General features: G+C 44.0%; 3 protein-coding genes across 8 annotated transcripts in view; 1 reads left to right on the top strand and 2 right to left on the bottom strand.

Moving 5' to 3' along the window:
* The window catches only part of HNRNPAB (heterogeneous nuclear ribonucleoprotein A/B), a 29,380-nt gene extending 8,646 nt beyond the window's left edge, over positions 1 to 20,734 (top strand). For 2 of the 6 annotated variants that reach the window (XM_038186668.2, XM_038186672.2), the window contains one exon: positions 16,214 to 20,734. The gene's annotated coding sequence lies outside the window, so the exon portion shown is untranslated. The remainder of the gene's footprint in view (positions 1 to 16,213) is intronic. The other 4 variants (XM_038186671.2, XM_038186675.2, XM_038186670.2 and 1 more) reach the window with 2 other exon arrangements.
* On the bottom strand, positions 652 to 9,929 carry PHYKPL (5-phosphohydroxy-L-lysine phospho-lyase). Its single transcript, XM_027468627.3, has 13 exons — positions 9,591 to 9,929; positions 7,628 to 7,746; positions 6,638 to 6,797; positions 5,938 to 6,012; positions 5,043 to 5,130; positions 4,812 to 4,928; positions 4,510 to 4,592; positions 4,001 to 4,226; positions 3,577 to 3,731; positions 2,984 to 3,073; positions 2,635 to 2,765; positions 2,170 to 2,226; positions 652 to 830 (listed from the first exon to the last, which is right to left on the bottom strand). The coding sequence occupies exons 1-12, from the start codon at positions 9,647 to 9,649 to the stop codon at positions 2,174 to 2,176; spliced, it is 1,356 nt and encodes a 451-aa protein (XP_027324428.3). The 5' UTR covers positions 9,650 to 9,929; the 3' UTR covers positions 652 to 830; positions 2,170 to 2,173.
* COL23A1 (collagen type XXIII alpha 1 chain) overlaps positions 10,896 to 21,617 on the bottom strand; it is a 169,619-nt gene continuing 158,897 nt past the window's right edge. Inside the window, exons 29-30 of the mRNA XM_072023577.1 lie at positions 19,702 to 19,740; positions 10,896 to 18,377 (exon numbers count right to left, since the gene is read on the bottom strand). Of these exons, the coding sequence (XP_071879678.1) occupies positions 18,327 to 18,377; positions 19,702 to 19,740 (90 nt within the window). The 3' untranslated portion in view covers positions 10,896 to 18,326. The remainder of the gene's footprint in view (positions 18,378 to 19,701; positions 19,741 to 21,617) is intronic.

Here is a 21,617-nt window from a genome sequence, read left to right on the forward strand (position 1 = left end):
GGTCAGCTGGCTGTTAAATTGGTGCTGTTTGGAAGTAGGTCCTCAAGTAATGCTTTCTTTCCAGGTGATGTGGCCTTAAGCACAAACTGGGGATTCTAGCACTTAAATGAGGAGCTGGATTTCCCTTCTTTGCATGAAAATTTTGTGATGCAAAGAATAGCTAACTGCCTGGTGAAAGTGAGGACTTGTAAGCAAGGCAGTTTCTTATGGCTGTAACAATTCTGATTTACTAATCCTACTCAGATAGTTGAGGACAAAGTATTTCCTGAGAACAGCCCTGGGAGCTGTGACCCTCAGCTGTCTGTTCATCATGCATTTGGTGTTAAGGGTTTGGGGCTGAAATTCTTGGCTTAATTGCTCATTGAGACCTCTTGTTGAATATGTACTAGGAGGACTGACCTCATTAGCATGGAACTGCCTGCTGAAACTGGTCAGAGGTGCCTGGCAAAGGCAGCTAGAATGATGTTTCTATAGGTAGCTGTAGATAAAAATAAGAACTAATGGGCTCATCTTAGTTTTTAAGCAGGCATAAACCTAAAAGAGTGTGAGTTTTGCTTTTGAAAACATAGTTTATAGTAGCTACTAGGAATATATTCCTTTATATGAGGTTTTAGATACTTTGTTAAATAAGAGCTGATTCCACACATCTGCCACAGTTGAAACAAGCTCTTAAAATTTATTTATCCTAAAGCTTTTACTTAATAACAAGGTAACTGGAAAAAATAAAGATTAACTTATCTGGTTTAAGACATGCTAGGATGAAGATTAAACATGCATTTTCATGGTAGAATAATACTTCTTAGTAGTAGATCTTGAACAATGTTCGAAACCTGTTGGGGGGAAAAATGTTTCATTGTAAAAGCATCACTAAAAGATTACTTAATTGCCTCATTTTCACTTACATTGTATGTAAGTGTAATACTGGTACTTAGTAAGAGGCTTTTTCTGTTCTTGGTTTCTTGTAGAAAAACTTTTCTTGCTTAGTTTAGATTGTGGACAAGCACGCTAAGTTGTTAGGCTTCTAAGTTTAACTGCTACTGTGAGTAATCTTTCTGTTCTCAAGAATACATAGTACTAACAGCTGTATGTCTTTCCATTAATTTGCTGAATAAAATACTAACACATTTTTCTTGTGCCTGCTGTGCTGTTGCACTGAACTGCATCCTTTTCTTAGCATGTAGGGCCATAGCAGGGTGACACTGGTATGGTGCTTGAGACCAGCACTCATCACACTGATTACATTCATACCCAGGTACCTAAAGCTTCATTGGGTACTTGATTAAAAACACATGTTGTTGTCTGCTGGTTGGAGTAGGCTAAGGAAGTGCCAGGTGTACCAAAAGTGGTGTTACCAAGGTGTTAACTAAGTGCTCACTGCTCATGAGGGTGTGACAAAGTGAGTAGCAGCTGGGTGTTCTCTGTAAGCAAGCTATAGAGGGGCCACAACAGATACCAGGACTGCAACATTAGAAAAGCTGAACAGGGTTGTGTCTTATTGATGCCTACAGACCTCTGGGTATGGGGGTAAAACTGATGCTTAATTCTGATGCAGCAGCCACAAACTTGAAATGATTCTGTGTAGTTAAAAGAGAAATGTTCAAGAAAACCCAAGGCACTACTTACTTCAAAATAAAACGTTAAGTGAAATGGGAGCTATAGCTGTAAAAGTACTGCTTATAGCTCTTCATAAAACTGTTGGCTTCAGCGGAGGTTCCGCAATGCTGGCATGTGGAGCATACAGTGCTGCAGCACATGTTCTTAAGGGCAGCTATGGAAGGCTTGCTGAGAGGTGGTTATCCGTCTGACTGTAACTGAACACTGCGTGAAGCTGCAGCAGCTACTGCCTGGAGGCAAAATGCACTGAGCAGCTGTCTAGGAGCTGTGCTCAGGGTAGGAATTCCTGAGAGGTGTTGGACCTAGTTTGAAGACAGGTGAACACACAGTGTTTTCCAGAGGTGTCAAGCTAGTGGAAGGTAGCTATGAATGCCAGATATATCCCAGTCTAGTCCATGCTTCCAGGCTGCCAACAATATCTGTAAACTAACCTCAAGTAAAAGCATGTCTGAGGAAACTTAGTCCTGCTCTATTGCCAGTGGCAGTGCCTGTGAAGCTAACCTTAGAACCCTTAGCTTTTAAATAGTACTGTAAGGAGTGAATATAAATAAATACCTGCTTAGGTAGAGCAAGTGGATGTTTTGTCCTGGTTCAGCTGTTGCTCTTCCATATCTAGAGGGACAAAAAGCAAGAACTTAAACTCATAGCAGAGACAAGTTTCTAAGTTAGACAATGAATGCACACAAGTTGTACAACAAACAAGCTGTGTGTCAAATGCCTCAATATGACTTTCAAGAATGAAATTTAACTCTGACAGTTCCCCTTGCTCAGATGAGTAAACACTAACCTGTGCCAGAGCAAAACTATTTTAAAAGGTGGCATATGCATCTGTGGAGTAAACAGTTTTCTTGGGGAACTTTAAAATGGAATAAGTTGGAAGTGAAAGCTAAACTTTCACTGACTGCTTTCCTACGGGTTCAGTGCCTACCACTTTGGCTCTGTTTCAGGACTTGAGGAAAGCAGGCTCAGTTGCTCAGTCCAACAGCAACCACTATAAGGTGATTTTCTGATCAGTAGTACCTGTTAGTAGTCTGTCAATTGTATCCACAACAAATTTTGCATCTTCCATGTTGAAGCACATCGGGGGCTTGAATTTAAGTACATTTCTTCCTGGCCCATCTGTACTCAGTAGAATATATTCTTCCTTAAGCCTGGAAAGAAGAATAACAAATACTTATGTTCACCTTTGCATGCAGTTCAGAAACACTCAAAAGCATTGACATGCTGGCTGCCCAGGCAATGCTTTTCTGCACTGACTGGTGTCAGTTTCTTCTAGTTGGCCATATTTTAGCAACTGTTGAGTGCCAGGCTCCTTTTAAATGTTATGCTTGCCTAGCACAGCGAGGAACCACATGATTGTCCCATGTACCTTGTTATTAGATGCTCTGCTTCTGCTGTGGCTGGGGTCCTTTCTGCTTGATCCTTAATTAAGTCCACTCCAATGAATAAGCCAGAACCCCTTTGAAAGAAACAGAAGCGGTCAATCTATGTAATAAGAAGGAACTGCAAGTGAACTAAAGGATCAAGAAAGGCTTTTGTGAGACCAAACCTTAATAGCATGCAAACTACAGCTGGCTGTTTGCTAGTGTAGAAAAGGTGTTGCTGTTCTACAGCAGTGTAGTAGTACAATACAGACTCACCATGTGCTACCGTTCTGAGCAGATACATGATGAATATATTCCTTATCCAATTTACTAATTTTAATTTGTGCGCTTAAAAGTTTAAACAGGAGAGTGAGCTATTTCCTCATTGAAATCCATGAGGCAATACTGGCCTAGAGTGGTCAGGTATATTAGACTGCTGCCAAGCTCAAGCGTGGTTTAATCTAATGTACAGTAGGGTTTTGATTTTTTGCTGAAAGCGAAGATTTAATGAGTCTCTTAAAAATCCTGTCAGTTTGGTTTATCATGAACAATTCAATCCAACAAAAAGCAGCCAAAGCCGTAAATAAGGCATTGTTACCTGACATCACCAATAATGGGATGCTTGATTTTCAGCTCCTTGAATAGCTTCATCAAGAAGTTGCCTACTTCCATGGCATGAACCTGGAGGTGTTCCTTCTCTATCACATCTAAAACCGCTAATCCGATGGCACACGAAACGGGGTTTCCTCCAAACTGAGTTCAGAAAAGGCACACATGGCAGGTGAAAGGGAAGAAAGATGCAACCTTGGCACTGAAGGGGGTGTAGCCTCAGTGACAGAATGAGCATACTGATATTTATAGCTGAGAGCGCCAAAAAATAAAGGTTATGTACTAGAAAAATGCCATTCACATTAACAGTAATGGTGTAGGTAATGAAGACAAGAAAATAATGTTGCATTAATATCACATTCTACGACTCAGGCTCACCTTAAAAAGGAGAGTTTAGTCAAGTTTTTACTTACTGTGTTAAAATACTCCACTCCTGTGGCTGCAAATGCTTCTGCAATTTCTTTTGTTGTTGCTACGCAGGCAAGCGGGTGTCCATTGCCTATGGGTTTCCCCATGGTGACGATATCGGGTATAAAATCTTCTCCCTGAAGCTGGAATGCCCAAAAGTGCGTTCCAACCCTGCCAAAGCCGACTTGAATTTCATCAGCAATAAACACAGCGCCTGCCTTGTGCACATGCCTGTAACATAACAGCTTTTAGTATACTCTAAGAGGAGACTGAACATAATATTTACAGCTTTAAAACATGCAGAGAGCAGTGCTTTGCAAACTTTGGCAGGCCTAAAGTTTGTACCATGTGCTTAAAAAGAGGCCTGTGCCAGGCAAAACTTACGTTTTAACATAAGCGTTCACCTTGATATGTTTGTAAATCTGTATACTACAGAAGGCAGATAAATTCTCTATCATCTTCATGTAGGATGCATTTTAAACTTTAAAAGTGAAGATAATGAACAGCCACTTACTCTGCAACCTTCTGAAAATAGCCTGCTGGTGGAATGATTTGACCACCAACGCTTGGCAGGGATTCAGCAAAAAATGCAGCGATCTGAAACATAGGTATCATGTAGTGTTTGGACACGACAGAGGAAGTTGTGGAAATCAAATTAACAGCAAGCTTAGTGTTATTAGATGTCACTGCATTATTACTATATAATTTCTCTTTCTGATAAGTCCATGTCACTTAGCTCAGTAATGTTGAACAGCACTGACCACCACCTGTGCTCAGTTCTGAGGCAAGACAAAGGATTGAGGAAGCCACGCTTACCTTTCTGCCTTTCTTATGTGCTTGCTCAATAATAGCTTTCACTTCGTTAGCATAGGCTGTTACTGAATCTTCATGGTCCTCTCTGTACAGTCCTCTGTAGGTGTCTGGAACAGGAGCCTAAGCAAAGGAACAGTGTATTCTCTATTTAATATATCAAATTATTCTATATTTCGTATATCATAAATAAGACTTGATTGAATTTACAAGTAGTCAATAGTTATAGGTACATACCACATGGACCCATTCCTTTTGTCCTTCTAGATTTCGGAATTTATATGGGCTTATGTCAATCAGGGATGTCAGGTGTCCATGGTAAGCACTTAAAAAACAATCAGGAGATTGCAGTGATTTCCTCAGTATCAAGAGTTCTTTAAGATTAACATTACTGACAGCTAAAGCAAAGTAGATGGGCTGTCACCTAGTGCAAATACGGTCATTTAGCTGAGACCTGCTCTGAGATCTCTCTCAGTCAGCTTATGGGTAACTGGATTTTTTTTTAAAAGGATCTGAACATAAGGGATGCAGGGGCACAGTATGCCATGTCAGTGGTCTTCTAGGGCCAGTGACTAGAATCACAGCAGTGTAAGTTACAAGCAGTATTAAGAGAGCTGCAGGTGTCTGGCCTGCTTCTGAATAGCCTCCAAGGAGGGAGATTTCAGTCTCTCTCTGGCCATCCTGTTCTAATATTTGAACACCCTCACGCTAGGAAAGTTTTCCTGTGTCCCGTCAGAATTCAGTTTATGGCCCTTGTCTCTTCCTGTCACCAGGCAGCTTCAGACCTGGCTTCACATTTTTGTGCTTTTCCAGGAGGCAGTTCTAGATCGCAGGAAGATCTCCTGCCAGCTTCCTCCTAAGGCAGGACAAACCCAATTTTTTTAAACGTTTAAGTCTACAGCTTACCTGCCCCGTGGCAGGCTACTGCTGGCCTTGCTTTGGTGTGGCGATGTCTGCCTCATGCTGGAGCAGCCCTACCTGAACTCTACTTCAGAGGTGGTGTCACAACTACTGAACAGGGAAAAATTGTTTCTCCCACCTTCCCAGCTGCAGCCTTTCTACTGCAACAGTCATGCTCTGACCCCAGCACAGAACTGTGCCTCGTACCCCACAGCAAATAAAACATACTTACTGGTCTAAAACTATAACATCCTGGTGTTTTGTGTACTGCCGTGCCATCCTTAGAGCAAGATCATTAGCTTCAGATCTACAATTGAGAAATTTGACAAACATTTCATTGTGGGTAGCTGAGTTTCAAAATTCTGACTGCCCTTGCAGAGAACACACAGAACTATATGCAATGTTCTGACACACCTGCAGTAATCTGTAGTGCTTTGCAGTCAGTAGGTCTGCTCAACAGAGTCAAATCCATCTTAAAAAGCAGTATTACAGAAATGACTTGGGAAATAGTTCATTTTATTCTAAACTGTAAGTTGCTTGGGAATACAAGAAAACCCACAAGCCAAAATATATGCATCATTAGACTGAATTTTGATGATAGAAGAAATTTCAAGTTCAGAAAACAAGTCAGACCTTACAGTTAATCCTTACATTAATTGTTTGTAGTCCAAGGCCTTATAAACAGAATAAAACCCTTCTGAAATAAAGCACTTGTTCAGTTACCTGATGGAGGGTTTTGTGAATGTGATCTTCAGAGGCACAGAAGTTCTAAAAGTGACTGGTTTCTTCAGAACAGAAAAAAACCAAGCCACTTTATAAATACATATTATAGTCATCCACTCCAGATCAGGCAGTTGGCTTTTGATAAGTGTTACCCTTGCGTGTGTGTAACTGGTGTAAAAATGGTGTAAAGTCTGCCGTAGCTGACTTACCCAGAATTCAAGAAATAGAAGGTGCACAACTTTTCAGGTAGTGTGTCTGAGAGCCTCTTCGCATAATCAACCAAGTTGTCATGAAGGTAACGAGAATTTGTATTTAGCACTTGATTTTGCTCGTGGGCTGCTTTTACAACATCAGGATGACAATGGCCAACTGCAAGAGAGGGGAGAGGGAGAGGTTTTAGGGTTTGCTGCATTATGCACGGTGATTGTTACAAGCACATAACTGACTTCATGCTTATGTCCTATAACAGTGCAGAGCTATTGTCACTGATGTTCATATTTTATCTGTGGGACATTAATGGTATTGTCAGCATAAGATAACATTGGTACGTCTTGAAATCCTTCATGAAAAACTCCTTTTCTTGGTTTTGAAAGTTTTAAATTGCCTGTTGTTATTATTTCATGGTCAGTAGTTGAATACTGAAAATAATACATAATGGAGCAGTTTCCAACTTGATAGTTTGAATACAGACATTTGAATAGCTTGGTAGTTTGCAATATATGCAGATAAGCTTTACCATCAAGGAATTATATTATGGCCCTAGTAGGATATTACTGGCAGCACTGACCGTTTTAAAACAATTTAAAATACTGCCAGAAAAACAGCTGCTTCATAAAATGCAAATAATACACCTCACTGAGCAGCGGTCCTGTGATAGTCCCCTCAGTAACTTGTACAAGTACAACAAACTATCAGTTGAGAGTTTTACAGTTAGATGCTTGACTTGCATTTTCAGGTACAAAGCTCTGTACGCTTTAGATAATACCTTTCTGTGAAAACAGAACAGATGCAAGTCTGGAAGGCATCATGATTCAAATGTGAACAGTAATTGCCCCGGCTGTAGGCTCAAGAAGGCCTTCTTCTGCTTGTTCAGTTAAATAACCTCTCACCCTAACACAAGGGAACAGTGGTAAAGAGCACTGATTGTTCCTTGTTCTGCTTAAGAAAATACAGTATCAAATAACAGGACTTGAACTTACCGTGAGCAACATTGTTGATGCAGTCCAGGTATTGTCTTCCCTTCTCGTCATACATGTACTGGCCTTGGGCCTTCACAATCTTCACTGGATCATGAGAAAAAAACAGCTTGCAAGCAGAGCTGTGGTGGAGCATCAGAAAGCAAAGCAAGCATTAGTGATATTCCCCAAGTCACAGGTTATTCTGCTGGTCATGTTTTCAGTTGAGTTACTCAAGAGAAAGACGTTTCCCCAGTGCAGCAGCAGATGCTGCCATCTTACTGCTGGCCCCCAAAACAAAGCTGGGGGTAGGAAGAGAACAGCTTTTGTGCTCTGACTCAGTAGCCAAATTTTGTCAGGCTTGTAGGGGGAAAAACACAGTAGAACACAAACCCCTTCCCTAGGAATTCCCAAGCACAGCACACGGGACTTGCCTGTGATGTTACATCTCATCTATACCGTCTGCCCTTCCTGTTCTTGAAGCTTTGGTGTCTGTGTCTTACCTTATTGCCATTTTTATTATGTTCTTGGTTCTCACTAAAGGTACTGATTGTCCAGACTGTATGGTGCAGGTGGTTTTTGAGTGATTTAATGTTATTTTATTTATAAGGCTGGGCCTGATTAAGTGAGCTTGTTTTGTTTCACTGATAACGCATTTGACAATTAAAATTGAAATGCATCTACCCAAATAGAGTCGCAGGGATATAATTGGCAATGAAGGATGATGGCAACTGCTTCATTTAGTGAAGAGTGCTTAAACAAAAAGAAAAGGGAAATAATGTGATGATATATATTTTTTTTAAATTATCAAACAAAAAAAAGACAATGCTAAAATAAGAAAATACTTCAGTGTCCCAACGGGAATCCTCTACCTTCTCTATGAACTGGTAGCAGGTTGATAAAACAAGTTGTTGTTCTTATTGTTGTTTTTTGTTTGGAAGTTACCCTGACGGTTCAACATGTGCTAAAGAGGCATTTGGAGAGGCTGGGTCTTTGTTCCCAGTAACGGGGCAAATTGCCCACAAAAACACAAATGGTGTTCTTCAGGTTGGTGCAACTGGCACAGTTCTCAATTCAATTACAAATTCAGCATTTACGCTTCCAGCCTGCCTCTTATTGTCACAAAACATTACTGATTAAGGCCGCCTTGATTATTGAATACACAAGGGGCAATTCCTGTGGGCAAAACCACATAGTTTTGCTGCTATTGCTGGGAGCTTTTGACAAAACTAAGAATGTAAAGTCATCTGAAACAAAGCAAGTAACTGGGAGTCTGGAAATGAGTCTTGCACTTACTAGAATTAAGTTGAGCAGATGTATGTTGATTCTCTCAGGTTTTTGGTGTCTGAGAGTCTTGACCTGATTCCCGATGAGCTTTAGGACGAGATGCCCAGCCCTGCAGAGCCCCTGTGGCACAGGGATGGGCACGGCGCTGCTCCAGCACCACCCTGAGCCTCTGGCACTTTCCTTGGTTAAAGCCAGGAGTGCTCTCTGCCCAGCAGACAAGAAGTGCTTTATAAGCAGTTCCAGGCACGCCGTGTCAGACATGTTTTAAGGGAACTTTATGCTTTAGTTTTATAACCTCCTCTCTTCCTTGAAAACCAGTAATTACGGCTAATAACCTGAGCAAAACCCAGCTTTTGGAGGCTATCAGCACCGCCTTTACCCCCTTGGTGTTGCTCACTTAAACCTGAAGCACTGGTGAAGCACAAATTGTCTGGCCAGCGAGCAGGCAGAGTATCTGAGCCTTTGGGCTCAGCCCAACTCGCCTGGCTGCGGCCACGTGCAGGAAGGAGCACCCGGTGCCACGAGTGCCCGGTGCCACGCTCAGTGGGAGCAGCCACTGCGGGCCCTGCTCCCAACCAGGGCAGAGCAGGCCCAGGCCCAGGCCCAGGCCAGGCAGCCCCAAGCAGCCACGCCAGGCAGCCCAGGAGCATGCAGGGGGCCCGGGAGGGGAGCAGCAGCGCCCGCTCCCCGCAGCACTTACCCGATCAGCTGCTGCCGCAGGGCCAGGGTGTCGTGGCGGTTGCGCTGCGCCGGCCTCATGGCCGCTCTTCCCTCTCGAGGCCGCTCTCCTCCTCTCCTCGCTGCCGGGGCGGTGCCGCTGCTGCTGCCCACGCAGGGCGGCCCCAGCCAGGAGGAGCCCGGCCCCAGCCGCTCCCCCTGCGGGCTGCGGAGCCGGCAGCGCTGCGCTCGGGTGCCTGGTGGATCTGGCAGCTCCTTGCCACGTCCCGCCTTACCGGAGGAGCACGGGGGGGTTGGTGGGAGTCATAACCGAGCCTGCCTTGAGGGAACGCAGCCCCTGGCCTCCTGCCCACTCCCAAACCCCAGCCCAAGCGTGCCGTTAGCTAGCTGCTTTCACGAAGGGTAAGGGTAGTAACTCACCAGTGCCTTCGGACTCTTGCACCTTCCAGTTTGGGCTCCTTTCTCGTGGTGGCTTCACGCAGGAGGTCCCATAGCACAGCCAGAGGAGAGGCTGCCTCCACTGGGGTCCTGTGAGGCTGCTGTCAGCCCACGTGGGGCCGAAGTGCAAGCTGGTGCCAGCGCACAGCACCCGAGCCTGTTTAGTTTCCAGGCACCTCGCAGGCAATAAAATGTTTCTGAGGGCCCTTCAGGCGCCTTACAGCTGCTATAGCACCCTTGCCTTTGAGCAACTTGCACTGTGAGGAAGTTTCTCCACATTCCAAACTAATTTGGGGCTGTAGCGTGGGTGTTAGGACTGAATTAACTGCACGCTCTAAGTGAAAGTGAAAACAAACCCGTGCCGTGCTGTGCTCCTCTGCTGGGTCGGTGACGGATGAGCAGTCCTGACCCACTGGGGAACAGCCCAGCCTAGCGTGGGCACTGGGTTAGGATTAAACAGGAAAACGATGGTCCTCTGCTCAGTGTGGTTTGGAATTTCTTAAAAACACAAAGGTAAAGAACCAGAAGGGGTGTCCTGAGATGGGTCCAGGCCTCTGCTCCTTGCAGGTGTTTTGTCCCGAACTGCGTTCATAAGCTTAATATCTCTGCTACCACATTATTTGCATTCATTTGTTTTAAACTGAAGACATCTGCTTTTTAAAATTTTCTGGGCTCCAGAAAATTTTAAATTTTGATCAATTTGCTAAATGTAGGCACTAAACATTTCTAGTTGCAAGTATATATGAGAAACATACGAGCAATTTACGTTTTTTGTTAATATGGAGAATCCAGAACCAAATGGCTGTGTGCTTAAAATTAGGTTGAATTTAGGAAGTAAAACAGTTGTTGCATACGTCAGTTTGTAAGTAACAAAAGACAGCAGAGGAAGTGTTACTAATGGCCTTTAATCTTTATTTGAACTCTTGTCTGGTTAAGATACTTCATAGCTATTTATAGTAACATCCTGAACATTTACAATTTTGAAGGTTTATTCTTGGTTACAAATGCAGAGTTCATTATACATATTCACACAGTTGTCAAAGTAACCTGTACAGAGAGACCGGCTTGGAAAATCTAGTCTGTGCTTTTGTTACAAAAAGCACAAGAAAATGTTTCTGGAGGTCTCGAGCTAATGTACTGTCCGTTACAGCTTTAGACTAGAAATACACAATGCAGTACTAATTAATGCCATTTTAACATGTTAAAACAATGGATAAGGAATACTGTTATTAATGCCTTCATTTTTAAAGCAGTTGTTCCCCAAAGAAGTGAGTAAATAGAACACTTCGTGGCACATACATGATTAAAAATTGCAAAATTTTGCAAATAGAGATGTTAAGTATTCTTTTTTTTATGTATTTTTAATATATCTTTATAATTATACTTTTAAAGGTGATACATTTTACAGAGATGTAGTCAGCTTTGTATAAAATACCATGTAAGTACATTCAAACAAAACATTTCATGGTTTCCTAACGGCACACACGTGCAAATAGTCTTAACTCTTCTGAACAGCCTCACTGAAGTGATGCACCCATTCGCATAAATAAGGGATATTTGCGTAACATGGTAGAGGATTAAGCCCTATCAGCATAATTCCAAACAAGTAAGGACAGATAAAGCACATACTGCATGTTTTTTTTTTTTTAAGATGCATATAAATAAGTCAGATTTTCATTTAGATTTTGAATACCAGCAATTAAAGTTTCTCAAATTACGTATTTCAGAAATTGCACCTAAATGCCAGGTTACTTGCCAGCTTTAAAAGACCTATGTGCCCAAAGTAACTTAATGCACTGCAGCTGATGACTTTCAGTTTTGACTGCTATTTCGTGCTGAACATTCGTCACATTGAGTAAAAAAAGAACTCCAAATAGTAATGCAAGAAGTTGCTATGCTATGGAATTGTCTGTACAATGGTATCCCATCTACGAACCTACCCAGCAAATGCAGCAGGACTCCAACCCTCCTGCTGGCTAATAGCCGTTTACTATCTCTTCCACCTGGTTTGGAAATTCATTGAGTAATTCAGCGAGGTCCTAACTTTTCCATTCAATAGCCAAAAAGCAGATTTGATATGCACCTACTTCAGAAAGTGACGTAAAAAGCACTCTTAAAGCTAAGCGTACAATTCAGTGTTTAACAATATAAAAACCTAAGTGCACTTAGCGTCATTTACCCAGAAACGTACTTCAGGTACTCGGGACATCTCCACTTTAACGCTCACCGTTCCTATCCACATTATGTAAGAAGCCACACACAGCCACACAAGTTAGCTGACTGTTCCATGAAACCAAGCAGCTATGAGGCAACTTGTACCAGAACTTAGCGAACAGGGATTGATTGTTGTCCTAAGACATAGGAAAACCGCAAATGCTAATGTATTTGTTATTCCACTCCGCTGTCAATAACGCCACTTCTTATGCATTGAAAATTCATGTTTCCCAGCCTCCCTGTGGTTTCCCCCCCGGCTCCCTACAGTAGTATAGCATCCTCTGGTCTATTAAGTCCTCCTCCCATTCATTTCGAAGTGTCAGGGTTTCAGCACTTACTTTAGCTGCAGATTACACAACAGTCAGACATGCCTTTTGTTGCACCATCTATCTAATGCCAAAAGCATATGGGAAAGTTGCAGTGGTTCACTTAGGAACATGAAAACAACAAAAGGAATTGTTAAGTTTACAGATCCAGGCCGTGTACTCACTGGTTAGCTTCAGCGTGCAGTAGGTGCCCCGGAACAGAGCTGCAAAAACTGTGCCATGTTGCTGGCAGGTTCACCACAAAAACATGGGCGACCCCAGTAACTGACAGCGAGACTTGACTGCAGTGGCACCTTTTCTCCCTTATTTGCTAGATCTTATTTTAAACTGTTTTTTAAACGTATTTTAAACTGTTGCAAACAAGTCCAAGAAATGCTCTTACATAAATGTTGTGCTGGAAGGTTGCCCAGGTCAGTATATGCTACATTCATTGTCTCGCAAAGCTAAAGTATCTCAGGCCTCTTGAAATCTATCAAAATGCTTCATCTGTCACTTCTTCCTGGTTAAACAACGGGAAAGCCTGGCTGTGCTACTAAACTCATCAACAAATACTTACCAGGCAAAACTTAGGGGCCTGAAACGAGGTCAGGCGGCACAGAGGTTTGGTTCCACCCTTGGCCACCTGCTGAGGTCTGTGGGACTGAATCTATCCCTACCCTGGTGAATTAGAACCAAACTGAGCAGAGTTCAGACAGATCCGTAATTTGTCCAAGATAAATGGTTCATGAACACTTTAGTTTTACATTTCAGTCATTCATTGTTATTAGTATTTTTGTAAAACAAATCTGTTGTATGCAAGGAAAATAACTCAAAGCTTCCACTCTAACATTTCAAGATGGAAACTTGGCTGGTAACCTACTTCTATTTGCATAACACCTTGAATTAATTATCTGGGCTACAATTGGATTAAAAAAAAAAATAAGACATAAGAATATGATGGTATTTCCCAAGAAAGAAATACAAGATTTGGAAAAATATTTAAGTCTCTGTGTATGCGCTTCTGTTCTACAATGATCTATTCAAACCTTAGAGCCACACAAAAGACGTGCCCATCCCTATGTATGCTGTCAATTAGGGGCACTGCTGGTGGGGGCAGGAGGGGAGTGTTTTCCCCTCGTGGCACCGCATTTGTTTCTCCATTAAAAATCGGGCCTCTAGAGGGCAGCATTAAATCAGCATTCAACAATTCGGGAACCACGACCCAGGATTACTGTGGAGTACGGGGAGAATTTACAGGCTAACAGCACACGGTTACTGGCCAAGGGTGGCTGCGTACCATTACAGTAAATCCAGGAATTTCTGGCATCTTGACTATTTTAATTAAGGTGCCTGCTACAGATGGGTGAGATCTTCCATTCTGGCCCAGGAGTTCAGGGTATTGGTTATAAAATCAAGTGCCACATGTACCGAATTGACAGATGCATTCTGAGCTGTGGGCTGGGCAGACAGCAGGCACTGCAGCCGGGGGCTCTGCACGTATGGACTGCTTCAGCTTCCTGCTGACTGCAGTCAGGGCCAGCAGCAGAAATGGGACACTGAGCTGAGGAAAGGGAATAAGAGCAAAGGAGAGAACAGGCTTTCCTGCATGAAGGCCGTGGTCATAAACAAACACACTTCTGGGACAACAGCTATCACAACCTTAAAAACCCGGGGAATGACCGATGTCAGTCCCTGCGGAACACACGCTGCCATTGCACAGGGTGTCTTGAGCTGCTGAAACCTCCCCTGCATTTTACTGGTTTGCTTAAGAATTTCAAATGCAAAGATAAAAAGCTCACAGATATTTTATCTTTTGGTTCCCTAAAAAGAAGCACACATTAGAAAGTCTGGTATTGTAAGAAAATTCATATTTCAATACACAGGAAAAAAATCCATAGGGAAATAAACTCATTACCATGACATACATACAGCGAGCCTTAGAAGCAGCGTGTACGTGAAAGAAGAGTCCCCCTGGAGAGTAAAACAAAGCAGAGAGCAACATCCTTCTTGTTTCTTTTAAAGTTAAGTCCCGCTGCATTAAGGCTTTGAAATGGGTTCAGTCTGGAGTCAGACCTGGTTTTATCAGCCACCCGTTTCACAACCCAGAGAAATGCTCCTGAACTAGCTGGCCAAGCCCGCAATTAGGTCAGCTGCACAGCTAATTAATCTCACCTGCCCCCATCCGCTCAGGCCAAGTCATCAGGATCCCTCTGGCAAGGGGCCCCTGGAGCTGCCAGCGTGCTTTTGGCACCACAGCCACGGGAGATGTTTGGCTGTGGTCACCCCCCCAAAATACATTCACAGCCGAACTCTGGCAGGTGGTCAATAATTTCAATTTGATACAGAACAAATCTTACAGAAAGTGCTCATCCTCTGCTCCCGGGCAGCAGAGAGGTGGCTATCTGAGCATAATGGAAATCACGGTGCTTGTATAGTCAGTTAAACCAGACTAATAAATTCTGTAAACTAGAAAACAAAGATAAACGTGAGTTGGCCGGCCTTTACATTCCCCAGGACAAGTAACTCAAGTGTTTTAACCCAAGTGTTTGTTCATTGATGAATCCACAAAGCTAACACGTTAACGATTTCAGTGATTGAGATAAATCAATGGCTCGGTCAGTGACCTACATTTCACGAGCATGAGCAGCCTCAATCATCTTCAGCATGTCAGTCAGCTTTATTGCTGCTGACATCTAGTGGTAACATCCAGCTGCATTTCTGAATTCCCATAAAACAATCTTACATTCTCTCAAGCCAGAAAAAAAGAGAGGTTTCCTGAGGGAAAAACGCACTGCGCTGTGTGAGAGGCTGAGATAATTACCGAGTTTTTGTCTGGGACTGCCAATGCTACCTAAAAGTAAAATTTATCTTCGTGAGCTATTTGCAAATTCAAAGTATTAAAAACCCACATAAACATTTTCATATGGAAGGAGAAAATAATCAACTGCTCTGGCATGAACTTGCTGAGCAAAGCACATCTTTTTTTAACTCTTCCTCATAAGATCATGACTGCTCTGAAGCAATTTATCATTTAACAACCCACTCTTCCAAATCTGTGTGGAAGGCACGTGGAAGTCTGAACGAATTTCCTTAGACCGTACAAAGAGCAGTTGCTCTAGCAGTTTCCGATTTGCAGTGTATGACACACAAGGGACACAGCTCAAAATGCACAGGCTACCTGCACCGATCCCCTGCACTATCCGTGCCCGGGGAGCTGTGCCACGTCCTGTGCCTGCCGCCACTTTTGGAAACCAAAGCCCAGAGCAGCTGCTTCATGGCTGCAGCTCTGTACGAGGGCAGCAAAGCTGCGGCATCTCCAGCATAAACCCCTGCAGGAGGCCTTTACCTGGGAACTGTCCAGGGTTACCTCTAAAATGTTTGGCAGCCAGGCTGGCAGTGCTGATGGGGACAGGTGCTGGCTGCAGCTCCGAGTCAGGAGGATGATTCGAGCCTTCCTCCCAGACAGGCAGGGAAACACCACGAGCGGTCCAGAGCATGGGGACGGGGAAGAAAAACCCCGGTTAAGAAGTTCAGGTGACATAACAAGAGCTCTCTTCCTCTGTTACAAGCAAATGTCTTGGGTTCTGTGGTGCCAGAGGCTCTGTGTTGGGAGGGGGAAGGCTGCCGCGCAGAGCGGTGAGAGCAGCGGGTAAAGCACTGTTTGGTATTCTGTATCGATGTTTTGCAGGCCTGGCAGTGGTCACAGTTGATGCCTACAAGCACTGGATATTCCACAAGTTGAAGACGGAATACTGACTTGTTTACCTGAAGATAATAGGACTTCGGGGTATTTCCTCAGAGAAAATATAAATTTTAATATAATTTCATAAGCTTTGGAGGTTAGCTTGTCTCGTAGCTTCAGTGATATCAAACTTCTTCAAGTAGGAGCTAGATAGAAAGCTGTTTAGTTTTTGCCAGCGTATGTAAAACAAGACTTTTCTATCTGCATTGTAGATTGTTTGTGGACACTTCCAGATTCTTGTGCTTTCTGCGGTCATTCTGGGGACTGAGCTCTCATTGATACCAATAGAGGTTCCACGAACAGGACATCTGCGGGATATCAGGCGTAGCAGCCCACAGCGTGGTTTGGAGTAGTTCATTGTTTTAGTTTGGAGGTGGCTGGGGGAGACGGGAAGAGCAACTGTACGTTAAGGGAACAATTACAGATCTTCTTCCCAGTGACATCAATGAGAGATTTGCCTTCAACCTTCCACAGAAGAATTAGCTTTAAATTGGGACAGAAAAGGGGTTTTTCAAAAGAATTAAAAGCCAGCGGGAGCTCGTTCAACTGCTCCGTATGCCTCTAAAACCCCCCACACCAAAACTGATAGCTAATATCATGAAATGGAAGTAAATAAAATGCATTTTCATTGCTGTTTTGAGTTAAATAATTCTCGTTTCTTGATTTGTTAGTTCGTCTGAATTTACAGATTTAGTCTGTACAGCGACCGAGAGTACGGTCAGGAACTGCTGAAGCCGTGAAGCGTAGCCACAAAGCAAGCAACGCCTAGGTGTAGACCCTAAGCAGCAAACAAAGCTAGGTAACAGCAGGTTAAAGCCTACAAATCTAAATCTTGTGCCCCCACACCTACCAAGCTGGCAGCTTCCCCTGGGGCTGATAACCGCATCCAATCCCGTGAGTCCCCTCTGGCACCGCTGCCCTCAGAGATGCAGGAGCAAGGATCTGACAGGGTGCAGATCTGCTCAATACACCAAAAACGATTCCCTTCTGTTCTCTTAAATTCAAGGCCACAAAGAGCCCTTCTATCATCTGGTTTGATACCATGGTCAGGCTCTTAACTTCACCTCAGACTCCTACACACAGGCAAGCAACTCGTATTGGGCTCAAGTATTTCCTCCAGAAACGATCTGTGAAATCATAGAGGCATTAAAGAAAGGGGATTCCATCACCGGGCTGGTTAGGATTAACCTGCCTCACCATTACAAAGCCATGGCTTATTTTATGTGATTTTACGTAGCTTCAGCTTCCAGCCATGGGATGAACTTGTTTCTGTAAAGTATCTCCTCCCTCTAAAGGAATCCGATTGCCTCAATCTTCATTGTAAGCTGAACAGCCTTGTCTGTAAGCCATTTTCTTCCTCCCTGAAACATTTTTTATGGCTCTTTACTGCATAATCCTTGTTTTTTTTTTTCCTCCAAATCTTTAAAAACAGCTGGTAAAGATGTTGGCAATTTTTTTTTTTAATTTCTGTCACTAACGCAATATGCAGAGAAAAATCGTAACCATCATTTTATTCATTGCCTTGCTCTGCATGGGATGTGCCTGGGATAATTAAAAGAAAGAGACCAGAAAAAGGGAATGAAAGGAGGGTGAAGAACGTGCAGAGCTACAGAGTTCACAATCAAACCACATAAACCCAAGAAAATCAAATGCAAATGAACCCTACAAACCAAAACAAATGCCCCAAACTCGGAGATTTGGGAAGCCCAGTAGCAACGGTCCAGGCTCTGTTGCATACGAAAAGACTTGAGCAGAGCCCTCCCTGGGGTGCAGCTCTGGACCGGCAGTTTTAGCGTGTTTGAAATTTTGCAGTGAAGGTTTCCGCGGTGGGATCTGCAGTAACAAAGTGCTCGCACGTCTTCAGCCCCAGGCCAGGACCCGGAGGCGCTTCCTTTTGGGATAGAAGCTTTCCTTGACAGGAGCAGAGATCCGCAGGCAGTCCCGCTTGTTGCATTCCGCCAGAGGCTCGCTAGGTCCATCACAAGGGCAGGCAGCGATGCAGGGAGCTTGGCGTTGTTTCCTCTGCCAGTTTGCTGGCACACAGCAGCTGCTTCCATACCTAGGGCTGTGGCCTTTTTTTCTTCTTCGTTTTCAGCCAGGTTTTTTCGCTCTTTTAGCGTGCACGTACAATGCAAATAGAGTTGAGAGCCAGATTAGGGCAGGGACTCGTCCCTGCAGCGTGCGGTGAGGCACACGAGGCCACACGCCGCCTCCGTGCTGTTAGTTCACGCAGCAGCGTTAGCAGTGAGCACTGCTCATTCCCAGCCAGGGTCACTGTACCTCTATCACATCTCGCTGTTACCATGCGTAGCTGACGGGTTTGGGAGCTTTACAGTATTTTCAAAGTCCATAAATGGCAGAATCCAGTATAAAAAAAGGTCAATATATTACTGTCGAAGGTTTTTTTTTTTCCTTTTTTTATACAAAAATTAAAAAGATCAAAATATATCACATTATTTACACACTGTGTTTCATGCTTAGAGATCACTGAAAAAGAACACAGACAAACATTTTGATCAAGAGAAACACTCCACTACTAATCTTCCTGTTAACATAAGGACTGATGGTCAGAGTTCTCTGAACATTAACAGTGCATCCAAACAACTTACCACAAAATTAAAAACTTACATGCTAAGAGCATGCTTATGTTCTAACGGAGGGTCTGCAGCCAGTTAGTAACATGCCTGCTATTAACTGATGTGTGTCCGTGTACCACGCTGGAAACTGGGTTAGTAATCCTGCTCAGCTTCAGCGTCACAGCCCTGCTGGAGGCCAGACATGCAGCAGCCTCGTGTCAGCCTGGATCAGATGCTTGTCTGGGGCAGACATCTCTCCTCGCTCTCCTGGGCTGCCTTGGGCACTGGCCACCCCTCCCGAACACCCCCTGGCTGTTCCAGGTGCACGAGCCGTTAGGAATTACCTGCCCCCGTGCACCCGGATGTGTTGGTCAGGCACTGAAACAGCGCAGTAATTGGGATTATAATTACGGTGGCAGAAAAGCCTCAGTTTGGAAATTGATATTGTGTAACTGTGACAAAAGGTAGCTCCTGCTCCAGTCTCAGCCAGGATGCAGCGCGTTTCCTAGGCACGTTTTGGAGGGCCAGGGAGTTTTTGCACGAGTGGCTCCAAAGCTGCTGGGGCCGTAACTGAGGCCTCGTCTGAGTGAGCCTGACCAAACGCTCTGTTACTGACAACATTTACGAGAACAATTTCTCAGGCTTAGCAAGCTTTTGGAGTGGTGTTCCTAGCACTAGATACCAGTCTGCTGCCGTGGGGAACACGGCACGAAATGAGGTCGAATCCTGCTCCCGCAAGGCGTGACGCTGCCTGCCAGCTGCAGGGCAGTGCGTAAAGGGAACGCAGTCGCACAATCACCGTGCACCAAACCAGCTACTCAGGGCCTACTCAAGGATCTGTTATTATTATTACTGTACCTTATGCCAACATCCCGCTACTGGCAGTCCATCTGGTCCCTGCAAAATTGAATTTACAGACTTAAATTTCTGCTGACAGCGATTTCAATGTCAGACCCAGAAACCCAACGCTCAATCCTCACAACAGCGATGAGAGGTTTAGCAGGAAGGTTAATTACCATGCAAAATCTACACACTATGTCCACAGAGATAGTCACTCAGTGTCACACACATGATGCTGAGTACACCCCAGGGTTAAAAAAAAATAAAAATCCACACATTCTTTTCCTTGAAACAAAAAAAAAAGGAAATGCAAACAAATATAAAATCTGGAACCTCAGTTAATTAACTCTATAATCTGTTTCTGTTTTTTGTGATCAGACCTATACATGGAAAGCATGATGTGGAAATGTATCTTGTTAATAACGCGCTTTTCGGGTTGGGGTTAGTAGGTATTTTTGACGATAACCTGATCATGTTAAATTCAGTTCTGCAGTACTTAGCTTCTTTAAGAAATCTCGAGTTGCTGAACTGATTGAAATAGAGTAAGTTGTGGACTATGCAAAGGGAGTGAAAGTATTTGTCTTTTTCTGATGGAGATACAAGAAACACACAGAACTCAAAGCCTAAGAGCTTGCTTGCCAGGAGGAAATCACTGAGAAGGAAGGAGCCCCTTAGAAGAGGAAGGACTGAGTGTGACCGACTCCTTCAAGATACTCTTGAAGAAAACAGCTGCCTTCAGCTGCCTTTTCTGATGCTGGATTTTTTAAGGCTCTTGGATCTCTGGTTGCATCAATTTGTGCATGTAGAGCCACAGAGAGCACCCAGGCACTGACCCCTCCCTCAGAACCATCTCCAAAGCAAGCAGGGGCTGGAAGCCACCAGGACGTGTCTGCAGCAGAGAACTGCTAGTGCAAATAGAGGTCAAAACGCATTTTTACATTTTTTACTGTAAATGTCAGTCATCACATTTTTTGTATTCTGTATTGATTTTATATGTAAAATAGCCTATGCCCAATAAAAGAGATGCAGTGACGCAAGGTGACCCTCTGCAGCTGCTCACAGCGTGACACCTCGGGTTATTTGCACGCGCCTTCCTGTAAATTACAGATTTGGAGGCACACACAAATTTCTGCTGACACCAGTCAATGTTTTGGTCCATGATGATAAAAAGAGACAAAAAACGTGCAACACGTGCATTTGTCAGAGTAGTTGGGGTGAAGGCTAACGGGGACAACACGCAGAGCAGGTGTTGCCCCCAGGGAAGCCCTGGGCTGCTGTCAGAGCCCCCCAGCACACCGACCCTCACAGGGCTGACGATGCCCTGGGCCTTTTCTCCCTCCCATGCACGCCAAATCCTCATTTGGCCATCAGACTCCACACGTTTCTACCACGTTTCACTCGAGTGATCCCAAAAGGACTCAGCTCACAGAGCGCTTCCCAAACCACGCGTGAGACTCACGCTCGTGCTCCTGGACCGAAAGCAGTCGCCAAGAAGCCAGCAGCCCCTGGCCGTGCCGAGGACGAAGCCGACACGCGGGCAGCCCACACGTGCACGAGCCACGTTAACCAGCTGCCTGCAGGAGAAGCCACCTTCTGCACCGGCAGCATAGATGGGTCTCGTGTGCTCTGTAGTTCAGACGGGACATGCTTAGTAAATAGAACATCTCCGGGGAGTAAATACGAAGAGCTGGAGCAGGCCTGCTGCTAATCATTGGTTTCTTTGACACATCTGAAAGTAATTTAACTTTTTGAAAGAGAGACAGCTTACTGCCCTTTTGTTTCTCTGAAGACAACTGCAAATCATCTAGCATGCAGCATTTTCTATGGTTAAAAAAATGAAAATAAAACAATGACCTCGTTTAGCTAGTCATGCAGAACCCTCTGGATCAGGGAGCAGAGCATGAACCTCTGCATAATCGGTGGACTTCAACCCG

Source organism: Anas platyrhynchos, chromosome 14, assembly GCF_047663525.1.
Source record: "Anas platyrhynchos isolate ZD024472 breed Pekin duck chromosome 14, IASCAAS_PekinDuck_T2T, whole genome shotgun sequence".
NCBI classification, from domain to species: domain Eukaryota; kingdom Metazoa; phylum Chordata; class Aves; order Anseriformes; family Anatidae; genus Anas; species Anas platyrhynchos.

What these genes read in the sequence shown, in the direction of transcription:
- PHYKPL (XM_027468627.3), bottom strand. Translation starts at nt 9,649, where the DNA reads ATGAGGCCGGCGCAGCGCAACCGCCACGACACCCTGGCCCTGCGGCAG. An exon ending in CATCAACAATGTTGCTCACG is followed by an intron (nt 6,798 to 7,627) that starts GTAAGTTCAAGT and finishes CCTCTCTTGCAG; the next exon opens with TTGGCCATTGTCATCCTGAT. An exon ending in CACATAAGAAAGGCAGAAAG is followed by an intron (nt 4,593 to 4,811) that starts GTAAGCGTGGCT and finishes CCTATGTTTCAG; the next exon opens with ATCGCTGCATTTTTTGCTGA.